We start from the raw sequence: 20,085 nt of genomic DNA on the forward strand, positions 1-20,085 counted from the left end.
CTTCTTAAACTTGCTTTCAATGGGAATGACAGGTCTCTAACTCACATTTCACGGGTCGCCCCAAAAAATGACATATTGCAGCTTTAACAGGTTTGAAAGTCTTTACACTGTCATTTCAAAGTAAAATGTCTTCTGTGTAAGTGTGTATTTGTCTACTGCATTGATTGCCAGACGTATGGGAGAAAAGGCCCAGACTATTTGAGTGTCTGAGGTTGTGTATCGGTTGTGTACTGACAGAACAGTCTTACTCAGTATGACAGAACGGTCCGGATATCCCTCAATGGCTTCTTTTGTGTGACTTAGACACTTATGTAACGTCTCCGTGTTCCCCTCAGATACCCTCAGGCTCAGCTCCCCTCACTTCCTAACCCGCATCTGCTCCATGTACAGTTGATCCTGGCAGAGCTGCATTTGTCTGCTGTTCAGGACTGTATAAGAGGGGCTTAGCTACCACTCCCAACCCTGTAAACTAAAGCCAGGTTTTAGTCAAATAAACTTAAATGATTGTTGGGCAATATTAACATAATCCAATAATTCATAATAATTGACTTGGTGTATTTGTATGCAACCAGCAACTTTTTCATTGAAGAAGCAAAATCAGAACCCTCCTTGAGCAGCTCCCATAATTGCAATGATTTCTCTTGACAATATGCTTTTAGAAAGAACACTGAGTCCTCTCATTCGTTTGAAGATAGAGAGATAATCATTCTAAAGGCACCCAATTTGCTTTTCCTTTATGAGATTAAAGGCACTTTGATATGATGCTTTGTGTACTGTGCATCTCCAAGCTCTGTCATTTAACATGTATACTATCAGTGACCTATGCAACCCCTCCTTACTACGTATGATGTAGCATCTTGAGATAAACTTGTAGGCCTCCTCTGTTTGCATTTAAATTAAAGGACTTCCTGCCCTGGGAAACAGGTCATACCTGAAGCCACATAATAGTGGTGGGTGCTGTCCTCTGTCTCTCCTGTCTACACCTATAGACCTGGAACCCTACAGGCTCTCTCTGCAGGGTTTGTAGTCTGGCTCTCCCCTCTCAACTGCCCTGTCAAAGCACCAACTATAAGGCTGGAGAAACTCTAAAGAATTTGACAGGTGATATAAGTACCTATAGGTGATAAGCATGTATAAAGAGCTATCCAAAATAAACATTTTAGCAGTTAAATGAGGTTTCCCTCAATAGCAGCAACATAACATGAGAGGGGGTTGGTTGGCTGGGTGCTCGATTGGATGCCATGTGGCTGAATGATGAAAACTGTTACCTAGGAAGACTATTTCTACCTCAGAGAATGATGCAGTGCTGTGCAATCAGCTCCAGTGACAAGTAATCGTGTGTTTCTGTCACTTTGCAGGGATGATGACACAATAGCTAGTGCAGTAGGGGAAAAAAACTGAATGGGATGGGCATTGTTCGATTTAATTTGGCATTTCAGGCGTAAGACAGGAACGAGAGGACATCATTATTCCTTCCATCTCTATCCTGTCAGAGCAAGTTATAGGTATCATGTATGCCTGTGAAACAATTTCTGTTGCTCCTTTTCTATTCAGAGAGGAGCGACTTTTGTTTTGGTTATGACATAGCCCATGTTGCCATTTCTGCTACTCTCATATAATAACATCATTGTTGCCTTGCCACCAAATCAGTGATAAATATCACACTGATTAAACCAACTCAGGACAGATGCCATGGCTAATTCCCAACAGGACTAAAGAGTCCCGCTGAGTCCCATACCCTTATCAGAAAAGTGCAGAGGATAACAATATCCCTAACCTATTCTTCCCAGATCTGTTTACTATGTCAGGTTACTACTATGAAACCAAATGGGTCACGTGAGTTGAGTTGGCATATCTGTTGCTATTACACTTCCTAGCTTTCTAAAAATAGCCTCCTTATATTAGTGTAATTAACTTACACTAGTGATAAGCTGGTATTAGTGACTCTGAATTACGTGTGTGGGAGGATACAGTGTATATGTGTGTGTGGAGGAAAGGTGAAAGCTTAAACTGTAGATGATTTTAAGTTGTATGCTGCTACTTTAACACATCATGGGCCAGACAATGCAACACAGATTCAGTTTTCAGAGCTTTATTGACCCTTTGCATTGTCAGGCTCCATCCATTCTTCTTTCTAGGAAGTGGATTATTGAGCAGTCTGGTTACAGTAATATCCAGTTCACATTCAGTGGGTCGGTGCAATAATGCACAATGTCAGAGATAGAAATTACATTCATGGAATTTACAGGGTTCAGTTTTTTTAATATATTGAAACACAAGAGTAAATATGAATTGAAAGTGCATTGACCATTAGACTGGGGTTGGGATGACGAGATAAACAAAGATGTCCCTGATGTTTTCCTCTTGCATGTGTCACCTGTCTAAAGCTGTTAGCCCAGTTAGCATGAGACAAGACCTACAGTATGAGCTGGACCAATCACAGGCAGAAGGTTCATCTTTTTGACCATATCAGTGACAGCACACACACACACACACACACACACACACACACACACACACACACACACACACACACACACACACACACACACATCAATATATTTTCACTCCCAAAGCTAGTTTGAATAAGCACGTTTCCCTTAATCCAAATCCAAATCACAAAACAGACATCCAATTTTGCAGTGGGCAAAGACTTTTTACAGAATACAGTTAGTTATCAAGCCATCAACAGACTGGAATACAGTTTGAAGTAGGGATTATGAAATACTTTAGGGTTGATGTTAACTTGGAGGATTACCTTGGTCTTGTCTGATGCCAGATGCAGTGGGAATGTCCTTGTACAGTATTGAAGGCTGTGTGTTACTTTATGTCAGAGGTTTGATTTGAATGTGTGTGTTTCTGTGTTTTCAGGTTGGGAGATATGTAAAGCAGTGTGAGGGACGGCGATGGGATTGGAGAGGCTGTGGCTTCTGGGTGTCACCACTGCTGTTGCCCTCTGTCTGCTGCGTAAGTATAATACTGCACAGTGCATTTGCTATGCTCATAACATTTTATTGGTTTCTCTCCTTACACCTGCCTTGCTCTCCTAGCTACCCAAGTAATTCACTTCATACATTTCTATTACAATGGTACATCAATATAGTGAAGTTATGTACTGTAAATCATATAAAATGTGCCTCTAGAGAAATCCTCTCATTCAATTCTCTATCTGCCTCTCACCATTTCTGTCTCTCTTCATCCTTTTCCACCCTTAATTACCAATATATTTTCCTCTGGAGTTTATACCACTCTCTTTACATTCCTTGTTTACATGGACGCTTATGTAATGGCAAAGAGTCCAAGGCCTTGGCTCTCATGTACTGGTTGGTGGACGTTTCTGAATGCACTCCCTAGAACATATGATTCAAAGCATCATACTGATAAGTCTCTGACATCAGCCACTATGTACACGTGACATAGATTGGGGAAAGTGTTGAGGAGGGGGTCGGGGGGTCTAGACACAAGTGTGTACAAGGGAATGGGGTGAAATCCTAATGTACAAAATAAATCTGATGGTGCGGATTTAGATTAATCTGGGATTTATACTGGTCCCATCCAAAAAGCACGCTTCTAGGGGGAGGGGAGTTTAGTGGAGCGAGGCCATGTGTGGACCCCAGGGGGTTGTGGATCGGGAGGGAGGGAGGAGTGAGGGGCCTGCTGCCCTACCATCTATCAGGGAGTGTCCCCTTTTGAGCAAAGCACTGCCGCAACGCGTTATATTTTACAGAGAACAGTGCAGCAGAAGCGAACTCCTTCCACTACTCTTTTGTCTGCGTGAGGCATACAATGCCTTGAATTTCCCTGGGAAGCTGTGAAGCGAGCTGTAGCCAATTGCGTGATTGTGTTTATGAGTCTGTTATTAAAGAATGTGAAGCAATGTTTATGTTTACTGCTTTTCATTTAAGTCACGTATGAATATAAATATTGTATATGCATTTGTTCATATGGGCAGAATATTGTATATAAATGAATTCATATGGTTATGTAAAGGCTGAAGGCTAAAAACAGCCTATACTATATCTAGGTTTTTTTCTAGTTTCTACAATGTGTTTTTGTTTTAAAGACTGCACTGGCGATTTTAGCATGGAAATCTTGGTGGGGCAAAAACATTTTTAGGTGGGATGCATGCCAGCAAATCCATTACACATCACAACACTAAACATTACATTAAAACATTACATTAATTGCACTATAACAGTGAAAAACGGTGCCCACAAACTGTTAGGGCCTACATAAAGCTGACCCAACAGCAGTCCCAACACCTGACCACTGCTACACCTGGCTATCAGCGGAGCCTTGTCTGGCAGCGAAACAGTTCATTCAGCCTCATTTACTGCCTTTAAAAAAACATAGCTGATATGGCTGACTTGCTTAAACAAATGTGGTTTCTACTGACAATTGAGATGTACAAACTATGGCATAAGGGGACGACAAGAGGATAAGAGGCAATCAGTAATTTCGATTAAGACATTACTGAGCGAGCTAGGACGGACGTAGTCAATATAACTATTTGTTCAGCACTTTTGAAATGTACAGCAACAGAATTCAGAACATGGGCCGTTCTTACAGTGTTCTCCCTGTACACCAAGTCAGAACCGTAGGATAAATAAAGGGGGCATATAAGCAGACAATGAAAGCTCTTACAATATTCAAAGACTACATTTCTCAAAAACAGGTTATAGGCTACATGTGCACCACCAAGTCAGAACAGTAGGCGAAATTAAGAGGTGAAAATAGACCAAATTATTAGGGTGAGGCACATGGGCTACTAACAGTTTACTACACAACATACACTTATTACTTTCTTAGCTACAGTATACATATCTTCCTGGCATATTACATAATTTATGCAGAAGCATACTAGACATTTTTGGACTCACCTTGTTGTGCTGTGCCCACTTGAACAGGAAGGTGGCGCGGCAGTCCTTCGTTGGCAAATTTTGTCATCAAACTTTGTCATCAAAGTCTGGCATTCTCTGGATTTATGGTGCTTTCAAGACAACTGGGAACTCTGAAAAAAAAGGTTGAATCATGATAATGTCAGTGATCTTCAGGTCGTAGCTCTAGAAAGAGGCCAGAGTTCCGAATTTACAATTCCGAGTTCAGTGAAAGTTTAAAACATACTTTCCCAGTCGTAGCTCATTTTTCCCGAGGTCCCAATTGTCTTGAACTCACTAAAGTCAGATTTAGCAGTTAACAGCTGTGTTGAGCGCAGCACAAATTGTGCTTCATTGACAGCATGGCCAATTTTGAACGTTTATCATTTTAAACTAGGAAAAGAAACCCTTAATCTTAGACTTTGGACCACACAGCTACTCCACTGAATAGCAGGCTAATAATAGCTTTGCAATGCTTGCAGTTAGCGACACTGATTCCTTCCAACCCACTCAAATCAAATTTTCAAATTAAATAACATTTTATTTGTCACATGCACTGAATACAACAGGTGTAGACTTTACAGTGAAATGCTTATTTACAAGCCCTTAACTAACAATGCAGTTTTAAGAAAATACCCCCCAAAAAAGTAAGGGATGAGAATAACAAATATTTAAAGAGCAGCAGTAAATAACAATAGTGGGGCTATATACAGGGGGTACCGGTACAGAGTCAATGTGTCAAGGTAATTGAGGTAATATATACATGTAGGTAGAGTTATTAAAGTGACTATGCATAGATAATAACGGAGAGTAGCAGCAGCGTATGGGGGGGGGGGGGGGGGGGGGCAATGCAAATAGTCTGGGTAGCCATTTGATTAGATGTTCAGGAGTCTCATGGCTTGGGGGTAGAAGCTGTTTAGAAGCCTCTTGGACCTAGACTTGGCACTCCGGTACTGCTTGCCGTGCGGTAGCAGAGAGAACAGTCTATGACTAGGGTGGCTGGAGTCTTTGACAATTTTTAGGGCCTTCCTATGACACCGCCTGGTATAGAGGTCCTGGATGGCAGGAAGCTTGGTCCCTGTGATGTACTGGGCCATACGCACTACCCTCTGTAGTGCCTTATGGTTGGAGGCCGAGCAGTTGCCATACCAGGCAGTGATGCAACCCGTCAGGATGCTCTCGATGGTGCAGCTGTAAAACCTTTTGAGGATCTGAGGACCCATACCAAATCTTTTCAGTCTCCTGAGGGGGAATAGGTTTTGTCGTGCCCTCTTCATGATTGTCTTGGTGTGCTTGGACCATGTTAGTTTGTTGGTGATGTGGACGCCAAGGAACTTGAAGCTCTCAACCTGCTCCACTACAGCCCCGTCGATGAGAATGGGGGCGTGCTCAGTCCTCCTTTTCCTGTAGTCCACAATCATCTCCTTTGTCTTGATCACGTTGAGGGAGAGGTTGTTCTCCTTGCACCACACGGTCAGGTCTCTGACCTCCTCCCTATAGGCTGTCTCATCATTGTCGGTGATCAGGCCTACTACTGTTGTGTCATCGGCAAACCTAATGATGGTGTTGGAGTCGTGCCTGGCCGTGCAGTCATGAGTGAACAGGGAGTACAGGAGGGGACTGAGCACACACTCCTAAGGGGCCCCCATGTTGAGGATCAGCGTGGCGGATGTGTTGTTACCTACCCTTACCACCTGGGGCGGCCTGTCAGGAAGTCCAGGATCCAGTTGCAGAGGGAGGTGATTAGTCCCGGGGTCCTTAGCTTAGTGATGAGCTTTGAGGGCACTATGGTGCTGAACGCTGAGCTGTAGTCAATGAATAGCATTCTCACATAGGTGTTCCTTTTGTCCAGGTGTGAAAGGGCTGTGTGGAGTGCAATAGAGATTGCATCATCTGTGGATCTGTTGGGGCGGTATGCAAATTGGAGTGGGTATAAGGTTTCTGGGATAATGGTGTTGATGTGAGCCATGACCAGCCTTTCAAAGCATTTCATGGCTACAGACGTGAGTGCTACGGGTCGGTAGTCATTTAGGCAGGTTACCTTAGTATTCTTGGGCACAGGGACTATGGTGGTCTGCTTGAAACCTGTTGGTATTACAGACTCAGACAGGGAGAGGTTGAAAATGTCAGTGAAAACACTTACATTGTGGAATATGCGATTTCCAACTTGTTTTGTAATGTTTATGTCCAATGGCCGATACCCATACCTTTTCACTATAGTTTCTCTTCATTATTTCTCTTCAGATGACGGAAGGATTAAAAAGGATTTGCCAGTAGATTATCGACTTGATTCATGATGATGACAGCTAGCTAAGATTTTGAAAGTATGATGTTGACATGATCAGTCCAATCAAAGCTACTGTAGATGTAATGTGATTTGACATCATTTTATCTGTGGCCAATGACCTTGATCCTTCTTGGATGGGCACTTCTAATGTAACTCTATGGCAGCACCCAAGGGGCTAGAATTTTCTAGCTCTACCCTTAGACTTGGCGGTGACGTAGTGTCCCCATGAGTGATAGAACACTGAGCCAATCACGGCGCATTGCTCCGTATTTTCTGCTGGCTTGCCCCACCACCACAGAAAGCACTGAGCTAGGCTGAAACACCTGCATTTTGGAGCTGCCTTACTCAAGAAAACAAAAAGAGACCATGTTTGTACACGGCTTTTGTATGCGGCTTAAATACATACGTTTTTGACATTGTTTGCAAACTGACATGTGACACGTATTAATGCCAAAATATCATGCAAAACAGGAATGCCCCTTCCTGAAAAAATGTTTGTTTGCTGCTTTTTTTGCAAAAAAATTGGGGCTCAAAACATGCTCTGCCCCACCTGCCCTGAATGACGGGTCGCCATTGAAAGAATGTATTTTCTCCCCAAATAAGCTCAAACCGTGTGTACCACGGTCCACAACTTGGTCGGTTTCTTCCTGGGTCTCCAGGCTGCTCTCCTTTAGGCCGTTCATCACCTTTCGGATCCGAATCCGAGCATTGTCTGGGATATAGTTGTGTTCTCCAGTTAAATTGGAGATAACCCGTCAACACCTAGTCCACTGTGCACAATTGTGTAGGCCTATTGCTATTGCCCAACAGCCAACGGTATTTTCCTTACCATTATTCAGGACATACAACAAATGAGTCGCCTAGTGGGCTTATTAACAAAATGAACTGGTTATGACATTTCATGACAAAGAGGTATTACATCATAGTCCTAGATCTATGGTGTTGTTAGACCCAATGTGTCTTTCCTTACTGATGACAATGAATGAATGACGGGCGATCGAATTGTGCATGTGACTTGATGGAATTTGAATTATGTGAAGTGCCTAATGATAATGATAATGATGGTGTGAGCCCAGTAACAGATTGACTGCAGTCCCTTTAATCATACAGTCGGCTATTGTTACTTTGAGTCTAAAATAGCCTAAAAAAATAGCCATACATGATTTAATGAAAAGCAGCGAACAGACACAACATTGTTTCACATTCTTTAATAACAGACTCAAACACAAACACGCAATTGGCTACTGCTCTTTCACAGCTGTTTCCCGCCCAAGTACAGGGAAACTCAGCATATTGTACAATGCATACATTGACTGCGCAGAGGGGTCTATAGTCTATGTAGTGTTGTACCTTCGCTGTCGTGTTTTGCTCGATATAAAGACTACAGGTAAGCCCTTTAAGATTAGTACTTAATCACCAGGCTAAACGAGGTGCAGAGACAACACAACACAAGCTCTGGCCCAAGTGTCATTAATGAGATTGCAGCATGTCTACAGAGCCGGTTGCAGCCTAGTGATCTTGTCACCAAATGGAGTACCATTGTTTTACATGGCCTGTGTGTGCCTGTTTTAAACAGAGCATACTCTGGAGATTTTCAGGCTGGCATCCAACTCATAAATATTTATTCACATTTAAATGTGTGTTTATGCTATCTACTCTAGTCTCTTTCCCCTTTGGCCTACTGCTTGTTATTTTCTCAATCTCCTTACACTTTTTCTCTATCCATGCCTTTTGGTTTTAGCCCTGTTTCTCCTGTCTTTGTCCTCCCCTTCCCTCTCATGAAGCGACGCTTTTGCGGCAAAACAGTTTTATCATCAGTTCTCTGCCCTGCAAAAAATAAATGGAATATTTACTCAATATCTTCCTGGAATGTGTAACCAGAAATTCCACTGAATGCATTTAGAAAAAAACTCAAAGTTTATCTGGTTCTGCATGACACTCAAACCTATGTGGAACAGATCCACATAGCTTATGGATGTTAAGGAGCTCTTAAATATTGATTTATGTTGTGGGTGTTGACTGTTGACCGTTCAGACATTAGCATGTTTTACTGCAGATTCACCAGTCATGCTCAGCCTTCCTCCATGGTATTATTGTTACCTGTGTGCTTTCTCCTCAGGTACGTCCCAGGGTGTGGAGGCGGTGGTACGAGCCAGGGTTGGGGGGACTGCAGAGCTCAGTTGCAGTCTTACCCCCCCTTCTACAGGAGCCACCACCCCAAACCTGTTCCCACTGCACGTGGTGGAGTGGGTTCGTCTGGGTTACAATGTTCCCATCCTCATCAAATTCGGAGTGTACGCACCACGTGTGCATCCCAACTACAAGGGTGAGTCCGCTTGTCCTAGATCTATGTCTTAGCACTGCTTCTTTCAAATTATGCAATGCACAGGAAAGGCATTGTGGTAATTGCAGTTATAGACCATGACTGAACATTTGAACCTTTTGGTTCTCACTTTCAGAGTCCTGGTGCAATTGAATCTTTTGTCCTGTTTGTTTATTGGGAGCCATTTGCCTGCACACAACAGCCCAGTGTTTTTACAGTTTTTTTATAGTGCAGCGTATGGGAAAAGGACAAAGGAGAGTTTAACCTCAATTACCTAGACGCGACGATAGCAGTTGTGGTATCTCAAAGGAGTGAAGAGAAGGACCTGACAAATGTATCTGATTATATCTGAAGAGATGGCGTGCAATAAGGTTGCATTGTCTTAAAACAACTTTCAATTACCTTCCTTTCAGCCTCCCTTTCCCCTGACGAGGAACTGTCTGGGAATGTGCTTTAAGTACAGCTGATTTGTTTTGAGTTGGGATGGGGAAGGGGGCTACACTGGTATTTTTGAATGCTGGAAGGTTTCAGTGGTGAGAATACTCCAAATAGGTAATCAATTAAGAGCCCTGTAATTAGACTGTGTGTGTGTGTGTGTGTCTGTGTCTGTGTGTGTGTGTGTTTGTGTGTGGTAGGGCAGGGCACTGGGACTAGGCGAGGACGGAAATATGTTAGTCAGGGGGGGTGGGATGACAGGCGGGGCTGTGTGTGGATGTGTGTTTGTGTGTGTCTGTGTGTCTGTGTAGGTGTGTGTGTTTATGTGTGTTTATGTGAGTGCAAGTGGAGTATGGATTGAAGAGAGTGGGGTTAAATTGAGACAGGCTTGGCTGAGGTGGGGGCTGGTGGTCTGACAGTTTGTTCTTGGTATTCAGAGGAGTGACCTTGTTTAGCTGTAAGGAGGATGGATGAAGCATATGGAATATTAGAGTTCTCTTTCATTGAGTACCATAATCTAGTCATTGTCTCTCGGAGAAATAAGACAAAGGCTATGTCTTATTTCCCCCCCCCCCCACCCCACGTCCTCTGACAGAGCCCATGCCAATACTCCAAAATCCCATACCCTCTCATCTAGGTCACTGAACTGGCAGGAAGCTTTTCAAGTCCACCTAGAGTTAGTTTTCATTTAAAAACAATCACTAGATACATTCAGCTATCACACTGAAGATCAAATGGACCCTGGCATGCACTGGACACACACCAGACTCTGACCACTCAGGAATGGCCTGGAGAGCACTGGCCAACAGATGTCTGGCAGTCTGTCTGACCCACCCATAGATAGGCCATTAACAGTGTTATTGTTTTAGGGCTATCATGTGATGCTCCATGACCCAGAATTCATCACTGAATCTATGGGGGTAAAAACAACAGAAAAGATACAACAACAGTCTAACGGTTTATTACTTCGTTTTGAGGAGGGATATTCTCCCTCTCTGTGTGTCTGGGCTCTGCTTAACCCCTGTCTGCCTCATATCCTCTCAGCTCCCCTTCCTCTGGAGGCAGATGGCAACATGTGAAGCGTATCAGCACTGCAGATCTAATATATTCTACCCTCAAATTAAAATGTTTTGGGATTTAACCACAGCCCCACCTCACTAGACAGTATGAAACACAACCACTTCCTGGTCTTTGTCTCAAGTAGTCTATGCTCAGGGATGAACAAAAGCAACTTTTTAGTAAGGAGAAGAATTGACTCACTGTTGTTAAACCTTATTTAGAGCCTATAAGACTGTTCTGTCATCTCTGTCTCTCATGTACAATCTTGCCCTGATGCCATCCCCCAACCTAAAAATGTCACAGAATGAGAGGAAGCGTTATCTTGGATGAGGACATAATATTGCCATGCGTTTAACGTCCAGTTGTTCCGGAAGGATATCAGGTGTATTTCTGATGACAGTGAGTGCTTGAGGAGTGTTTGCTGTGTCTATGTCTGTGTCTGTGCAACAGAGTAATGTTCTTCTGTTGACCCCATTAGAAGCCAATCCCTCTGAAACACAGACAGATTACTTGTGCAGGCTGCTCTGCAAATCTCTTATTTCTGGAGGGAATCAGAAACCCTTTTGAAGGAGGCTTCCCAGTACCACATCCTTCTTCCTCTGTGTCTATTTTCTAAACATACCCTGGAGGACTGAACATCAATCACCTGACAAAACAGAGGAACAGACAAATAAATAGTGACTGAATGTGCAGTCAACTTGACTGGTGAAGTCTGTTCGAGTTGTGCTTGTTGAGGAAATGTTTAGTCCAGGCTGGCCTGTGAGTCTCCCTGCACTGGATGCCCTGTCAGAGGCACTTACTCTAAAAAAGATCAAATGTGTCCTCTCTGCTGAAGTAAATGAGTGGAGACGGTGTGGAGGGGGTAGAACGACAGCAGCAAAAAAACCTGACTCAGCCCAGCAGGCCCTCATTACTCGGTCTCAGTGTGAGCCCTAAACGCTGGGGGAGTCATAGCTTTGTTTCACCTTTATACAAATACACACATTAAAGAACCTCAATAAATTAGCCTTGTTCCACCACAAATCTTAATTGGAATTTACATTTTCATTAGTAAACATAACCCGATTTGACCACCTAAGCCAGAACATAGGTGGCAGCTGAGGCCGATCCACATGATCCAGCTGCAGCCTGCATTTCTGCTGAAACTGGACCAGGGAGACGTTTGCCAAACAGTGACACAATAAGAGAAGAAACCAGGCTGGACCCGTGGATCTCATCAAATCAAATCAAATGTTATTTGTCACATGTGCCGAATACAACAGGTGTAAACCTTACCGTGAAATGCTTACTTTCAAGCCCTTAATTGACCAACAATGCAGTTTTAAGAAAATAGAGTTAAGAAACTATTTACTAAATAAACTAAAGTAAAAATAAAAGATCTAAAGAAGGAACACAGTAAAATAACAATAATGAGGCTATGTACAGGGGTACCGGTACCGAGTCAATGTACGGGGGTACAGGTTAGTCCAGGTCATTTGTACATGTAGGTTGGGGTAAAGTGAGGTTGTGGCAGGTTTTCCAGCTCTGAGGTGATCCGTCAAGACAAAGGGTCTGTCACAACGCTGTAGGTGTGTCCCATGGGACTGGGATCAGAGCAGGGGGAAGGAGATCAGGCCCAGTATTGTGCTGCCTGGGAGCTTTTGTATGAAAGCCTTCTCTCAGTCCCAAACACTTCCTGGGACGTTCTACCTTATCCCAGACCTGAGAGAAGAGAGAAGCTTTGGTTGAGCCAGGTCTCTGTTACCTACTGTTGGAAGAGTGATTTACAAGGATAGGGCCATAAGTTAAATTTAACATGTGTGTTATTACACACCGCTGAAAGGCTTGATTCATTATGTAGAATTCACTTAAAAAGGTTTAAACTGATGCATCATGTTAGTATGCAAGTAAAGAGGTTGGACTTGCCTGAATGAGCCCCAAAATATGCTGCATATATTTTGGAAAGTCAATCTAACTGTGAATCATTTACCAGCACATCATGTGTGGAATACAGAAGGGATTATGAGAGAACTCACATGTGCATGAACATATACACATGGTGATTTCTAAGTCATGTTTTAGTAAGTGTCAAATACAGTGTTGTTAAAAACAGCGATGACACACTGACACACTTTCGTGCTCTGTCACAGACCATGGTTGACTAGATTGCATGTTCTCTTGATTCAGGCAATGGCAGGTCATGCTGAAGTTGGCCAAGTTGTCTGAGTGCTGAAGTTTGGATGTGTCAAGCAGTGGCTTGAACATGTGAGCAGGGGTTAACACAGTCGGACAGAGTGTGAGGGACAGAGTTACCTGTAATCGTTTGACAAAGAGCTATTCATAAGAGGGTTAAAGTGATTAGGGGAGAGGAGGGTTGAAGAGAGACATTTTGGAGGAAGGGAGGGGATGGGCTGCCAGGGGCTGGGGTCCAGCCCCAGACTTATGATTGTATTCAAATCAAAACACATCCCACAATGCACCTCTGCCTTAAACACATACGGAACAGACAAAGAACAACAAAACTGAGGCCTCTCAGAATGATCTGTCTTGCTCCATAGGTGCCACTGTTATTGTAGCATATGAAATTCTGTATATCCCCGTGCATTACAACATTCAATTTTTTTGTTAATTATATATTTTTTACCCTTTTTTCTCCCCAATTTCATGGTATTAAATTGGTAGTTACATTCTTGTTTCATCGCTGCACGGACTCAGGAGAGGCAAAGGTCGAGCCGTGCATCCCCCGAAACACAAACCAACCAAGCCGCACTGCTTCTTGACACAATGCCCACTTTACCCGGAAGCCAGCCGCACTAATATGTCGGAGGAAACACCGTACACCTGGCGACCTTGTCAGCGTGCACTGCGCCCGGCCCGCCACAGGAGTCACTAGTGTGCGATGGGACAAGGACATCTCTGCCGGCCAAACCCTCCCCTAACCCGGACGACGCTGGGCCAATTGTGCGCCGCCCCATGGGTCTCCCGGTTGTGGCCGGCTGCGACAGAGCCTGGACTCGAACCCAGAATATCTAGTGGCACAGCTAGCACTGCGAGGTCACTAGAATTATGTGGGTAAAATTAATATGATTTTAACACTAGTTTCAATTAAGTAAGCATGGGAGCACAGTGATTTGAAATACAATGCAGTACACCACAGAGAGAGTCCTTGTATATTAAAACCCCCAGGCCATGGTTACATAAAAACGGTTGTCAGAGTACAGGCTAGCCAGTTCTCTGGCAGTGCAGTGAGCGGTGCAGCTCAGAAAGAGCTGAGTGATTTTTAACCTGCCACCCAGTAGGGGAGAACCTGACTCTGGCTAATGTGAAGAGGGTGGTATGTTTTAGAGATGCGGGTGGATTATAGTGTTTCCATTTTGCACCCTTCACTGCACACCACCCAGAATAGCAGCTCATTTAAAGGTAGACTGGAGCCGTCATGTGATATCTGGGGGTGGAAAAACAGTGAGGAGAACAGACAAGAGAAAGCAGCAGCTATTGTTTCTCTGCCTCTGTGTTGTGTAGAGACTAGTGTAGAGGACCTCTAGACATTGTGCTAATGCAGACGAAGGGGGAGTGATCAATGTCTCTGCCTCTGTGTTGTGTAGAGACTAGTGTAGAGGACCTCTAGACATTGTGCTAATGCAGACGAAGGGGGAGTGATCAATGTCTCTGCTGGAGTGTTGCAGGCTCACTGAGGTCATAGAGGTCTCTCACTCATTGGTAGCAGTCGGTGAATTATTGATCAAAATTCCCTCCATAACCTCTCATTGTATTCCTTGTGGAATGCAGCGATGGGACACTTAACCGTTTTGATCAATACTTGGTCATCTTTGATTAGTATTCAGATCCCCATATTTTTGTTTTGAGTTGGGATGGATTGGAAATTCTCCACAGTTTAAATTTGGAACATATTTTAAATAATGTGGTAGAGACCTGTCTGTCCATCTTAACAAAAGCAATCATTGACAGGGCACATATTTATTTGTATATTATCCTAATTGTATTTTTATGAATGGAAGCAATTTTTACCATGGCTAGAAAATAAATATTCAAATTCAAATTAAACTGCATTTGTCACTCTATGTCAAGGGCTATTGTCTGACCACAGATTCAAATGAAAACAGTCTTTCTCTCTCTCACTCTCTTTTTCCTCTCACTCTCTTTCCATTTCACACTGTTTTACCAATCACAAGCCATTTACCCATTCTTTAAATCCAAACATGTTTTCTTCCACGTGTCATTTTTCAAATCACAGGCACAAACCCCTGTCATCGACCCTCCCTTCCCAGTGTTTTGCCGCCGTCGCTCCCCGTTGCTACAGCAACTGAATTCAAATTTAAACGCCCAGCCTGGGGTATTCTTGGTTTCATCACTATGGTAACCTGAGAGAATTACGAGGGGTGGTGTGGGAAGGGGGTTGCAGTCCCTTTGTAGTGATGGACAGGCAGGAGGGGAGCAAGAAATGGTTAAGTGTTTGATGGTCAAATGAGAAATTCCCCATTGGTAAGCCAGTTGGCACTACACACTAGCACTCGCATGCATTTGGGTTTAATTAGCCATAAAAAAATTCCATGGTTTGTGTTTGTTTCTTAATCATTCTTAGAGGTGCTGGAAATCTTAATGAGCTTAAAATATCCCGCAATATTTAGCCACACAGGGATGTGGTGTGAGAGAGAGTCTATGTGGTGTTGCACATGAAAGTATTTTTCCTCCAGTTCACTCACTAGGTGTAGAATCAATTCCATTGCTGTTTGGGAAAAAGCCTACATAGGAAATAGGCAGCTCAGGGAGGATCCCTCACTTTGAGATATCAGCCAGTGGATGAAGTCTTTCATACACCTGTTATCATTTCAGCACACATTTCCTCTCTCTGAGTGCTCTGTCAGTTCTCCTGGTAACACTGACCTGGGATTAAAGGGACCTTTTTATGGAAGCACAAACTGAACGCCGCCCAGTAAGGGTTGGGTCTGTGTTTAAGCAGGTCAATCCCTACCTCGGCAAGCACACCTTACTATTAACCAAAGCAACAGCCCCAGTCAGGAATGTGGGGTCAATTGTTAGTCACTGTAATTCCTTTTTAAACACAGTGTGGTGTTTCACCCTGCACCCAGAGGGTGCATAATTAATCACAAGGCTACCTCTGTTCACTGCTGTCTGAAGGGAAAACATCCCGGAAAGCTGAATAGGGTTGCTATTGGGTTTTCCTCTGACGTTTTTTGGCATAATTTTAAGGTTGACATGAATTCAATAAATCTCTGTCATACAACACCCTGGAGAGATGACCGCAAGAGCTGAACTACAAGATTGTGTGGTGAAAAGATTCAATGATGAGGGTGCTACTCCGTTTCTTTTCTCATGGTTATTCAATGAACAGACCAGGTTTCAAATAGGGGCTTTTTACACATTGTGTTGTCAATCATAGGATTTAGTGTACAAGGTGCCTACAGTCTTTTATCCAGATTCTGTAGGCTCTAGAGTTCGATTGGTTATCTATTATAATTGCTTACTACAGAGGCTTATAAAGCCTAAGCATTTATCAGACCTAATCATATTCCTTGTCAGGGTTGATTGGTCCAACTTTTTCACCTTGAAAAATATGTGTAGCCCTTTCCACTCACAGCCACTGTCATCCCATATACGGGTTGTAAATGGCAGATTTTTGTCATTGATAAGCGCCTAAGTTGGAATGCAGTGGTTGTACAGTAACATGCTATACATGATATCAGAGCTCAGGTTCTCCGCATCACAGCGCTGTGTGGTTTTTGACTGACAGCCGTAATAAATTTGAGCACCGCGCCCGACAAGAAGATGCCCCCATCCCTCCCGCTAATTGGGCTACTTTTGCACATTTGTTGTTGTCTGAGTGAGGGAAATGCTGTAAATAAAGATAAATCAATGTGTTCTGAAAGATGAGACGTTGATCGCTATGTTTGATCCACAGTTACAAGGATGACATGCGTTATACCCTGGGTTATCCTGAACAGAATGAGACTATGTTTCTCTGAAGTGCATTTTGAAAGCCTAACACTGTAAGATCGTATTTTATAACTTAGCTAGCCATGTTGGCAATAGAAAAATCTTTCAAATGATGCCCACCTGACCCAGCTTGCGATTTATAACAACCAACAGTGTGATGGTGGGGACACAGGGCTGTTTTCCAAACAAAAAACTACAAGTGTGCTTGCTTAAATTCCTCAATTCGTTCAAATTCCTTCACCTTATAGTTGAAGGGTCTTTCATTGAGTCATAAAAGTGCAGTGAAATGACTTAAGAACTGTGCTGAGGGGTGTGGCCACTTGGAGACACCAGTTAGACCTTTCACTCAAACCCTCTTAATCGTTTTTTCTTATCTTGCACCTACTCCAAAATTACAATTAATATTTGTATTATGTTACTGAGTATTTTCAGATTTCATCATTGACAAATGCTGTGAAAAGTTTTTGGATTCAGTCTCGTGTCAGGTGAACTGTTGTGTCCTTACCTTCGGTCTGATAATTTCCCTATACTATTGCTCAGCCTGGTCTCATAGACTAGAAGTAACATAGTAAACGAAAATCCAGGACACTCAAATTAGTATGATATGTTATGTTTAGTATGGTAAGGTAAAAATGGAAGTAGGGTGGTTGGTCAGGGTGAATGGGTATATAACGTGAACATTTAGCAATCCAAAGGTTGCGTGTTCAAATTTCATCACAGACAACATTAGCATTTAGGCTAATTAGCATCTTTGCAACTACTTAGCATGTTAGCTAACCCTTCCCCTAACCTTAAGTCTATTTCCTGTTTTTAGAAGCCATGCACTTTCTCCTCTGCTCATATAAAGCTACACACGTTATTACAGTTATAGGTAACTGATTGGGTAGGCCTACATTTGTTTTGTTCTCAGGGGATGCATGAGGTTTCTCTGTGACTGCTCTGTTTATTTTCAAACTGCTTGGCAGTTGCCTGCTAAGTGCATGTGTTTTCCCCTGATGTACTGTACTATACACATCCTCTATCATTTAAAACCCTGCATTTGGGAGAAAAAATATATAATTGAGAGACAGAATAAAAGGGTGGGTACCCTGAAAACCAGGCTTCAGTCACCAGGCAACCACGAGATCATGTTTCAAAGTTGAAAGAAAAAGAGAGGGGTGTGAGTGAGAAATAGAGAGATGTGGGGTGTCTTCCGCTCTCCAGTGTTTGTTTCTCTCTGCCATATGCTCCTCCACGATAAACAAAAACAGGTGGTACATTTCATAAGAAATCTTGACATTTTGACATTGATAGGAGCTTCTCTCTATATGTTGATCTTGGTACCAAACTGCCTTCTGCACTCTTCGTATTGTAAACAACAAGAGGTCTAAATAACATAGTAAAGCTTCCTCAACTATAATCTTGCTTTACTTGTCACAAGTGAATCATGTGTTTGCACTTCCCTAACCCAAGGTCTCTGGCTTCTCTTGAAATTGTATTATCTCCCTGCCATTTTTCTCATTCCATTCAGCAGACCAAAAAGCCCAGAGTCCAAACCTCTTTGGGAATGGATATAATGCATCATTGAATATTTGATACTAACAGCAAACTTTATGGGACAGCATAGTTAATGTCCTCTTGAACCTAGCTGAAAACCCATGAGGTTGGACTTTGACTGTGGCCTTTTGTGAAACTGGATGCCTGTGTCTTCTGCTTGGTAAGCCCTCTGTTTGCATGTGCTGACTCTGCAGTCTGGTTGTGTGTTCTGACGCTGGGGGCTCCCTGTCTCTCTCTGTGCCCAGGCCGTGTGTCTCTGACCCGGGGGGCCTCGCTGCTGGTGGAGGGGCTGAGCCTGGAGGACGAGGGCTGGTTCGAGTGTCGCATCCTACTCCTGGACCGCACCACCGACGAGTTCCGCAATGGCACCTGGACCTTCCTCTCCATCACAGGTGCAGCTCAGTGGGACTCTGTGGCAGTCAGAGGAACTGGACTAGCGCTTACAGGACAGGAAATCCTCCAGCTGCTTACAACCATCAATGTTTTCCCTTTAAAATATCCTCAGCATGAGGCTGGAGCATGACAGTCCCTCTCCTGTTTATCTTCCTATGGAGTCTTATTGCGGTGTGTGAGCTGTTGTTGCATAATGCTCAGTGTTTTACACAGTGCTCACGTCTCATCTTTGTCTGGTTCTGCTGTTCACTGTGGGATGACGTTGACACAGGAGTGTCTGTTAGGAGCCACAGGGGACGTAGACACAGTGCATGTGACCTCACCAGGATAGTGGGGGCTAAAGGGAAAACAGTGATTTGTGTTGCAGTTTCTCTTGTCCTGAATCATCTCTCCCCCTACTATCATTCTCTCTTTCTCTTGTCCTGGATCATCTCTCCCCCTACTGTCACTCTCCCTTTCTCTTGTCCTGGATCATCTCTCCCCCTACTGTCACTCTCTCTTTCTCTTGTCCTGGATCATCTCTCCCCTACTGTCACTCTCTCTTTCTCTTGTCCTGGATCATCTCTCCACCTACTGTCACTCTCTCTTTCTGTTGTCCTGGATCATCTCTCCCCTACTATCACTCTCTCTTTCTCTTATCCTGGATCATCTCTCCCCCTACTGTCACTCTCTCCTTCTCTCATTTTCCTATTCTGTTTTTCCCATCCACACTCACATCAAAACACATGCCACTCCAATTTACTATCTACCTCCCATTCTCTCTTTCTTTCCATTTGTCTTTTTTTCTGCCTCCTTCATGCATCAAATAGGATATCATCAGGGCAAGTATTGTGTTATATCCAAGTAATGCACAAAGGCCATGACTAGCTTACAGATGTAGCAATAACAGAATTCATAGTTTGCCATTCGTTATCTAATTGTTACACATTAGTTAATTAACTAGCTAGCTAATTGTGATACATTTGTTAAAAGATCATCAATTGTTCCTCTATTACAGCCCCACCTGTATTTATCAAGACTCCGCCTACCTTTGTAGAAGTCTTGCAAGGGGATTCCCTGGCCCTCAGCTGTGGTGCCCATGGCAATCCTCGACCAACTGTTATATGGCATAAAGATGAGACCCCAATTGAGAAACATGAAAAGATGGCGGTATGTAAAATAATTTAAAAAAACATATGTTTGCTGTTGTTGGATGAAGTTGTTGGTTATGTTTTAAAGCA

General features: G+C 43.3%; 1 protein-coding gene across 2 annotated transcripts in view; it reads left to right on the plus strand.

The window, feature by feature from the left end:
* Positions 1–20,085, plus strand: part of LOC139545461 (uncharacterized) — a 40,211-nt gene that overhangs the window by 5,282 nt on the left and 14,844 nt on the right. For both annotated transcript variants that reach the window (XM_071353252.1, XM_071353253.1), the window contains exons 2-5: positions 2,872–2,967; positions 9,284–9,490; positions 18,718–18,864; positions 19,863–20,014. In XM_071353252.1, the coding sequence (XP_071209353.1) occupies positions 2,907–2,967; positions 9,284–9,490; positions 18,718–18,864; positions 19,863–20,014 (567 nt within the window). In that variant the 5' untranslated portion in view covers positions 2,872–2,906. The remainder of the gene's footprint in view (positions 1–2,871; positions 2,968–9,283; positions 9,491–18,717; positions 18,865–19,862; positions 20,015–20,085) is intronic.

This window comes from Salvelinus alpinus, chromosome 19 (assembly GCF_045679555.1).
Source record: "Salvelinus alpinus chromosome 19, SLU_Salpinus.1, whole genome shotgun sequence".
Taxonomy (NCBI): Eukaryota; Metazoa; Chordata; class Actinopteri; order Salmoniformes; family Salmonidae; genus Salvelinus; species Salvelinus alpinus.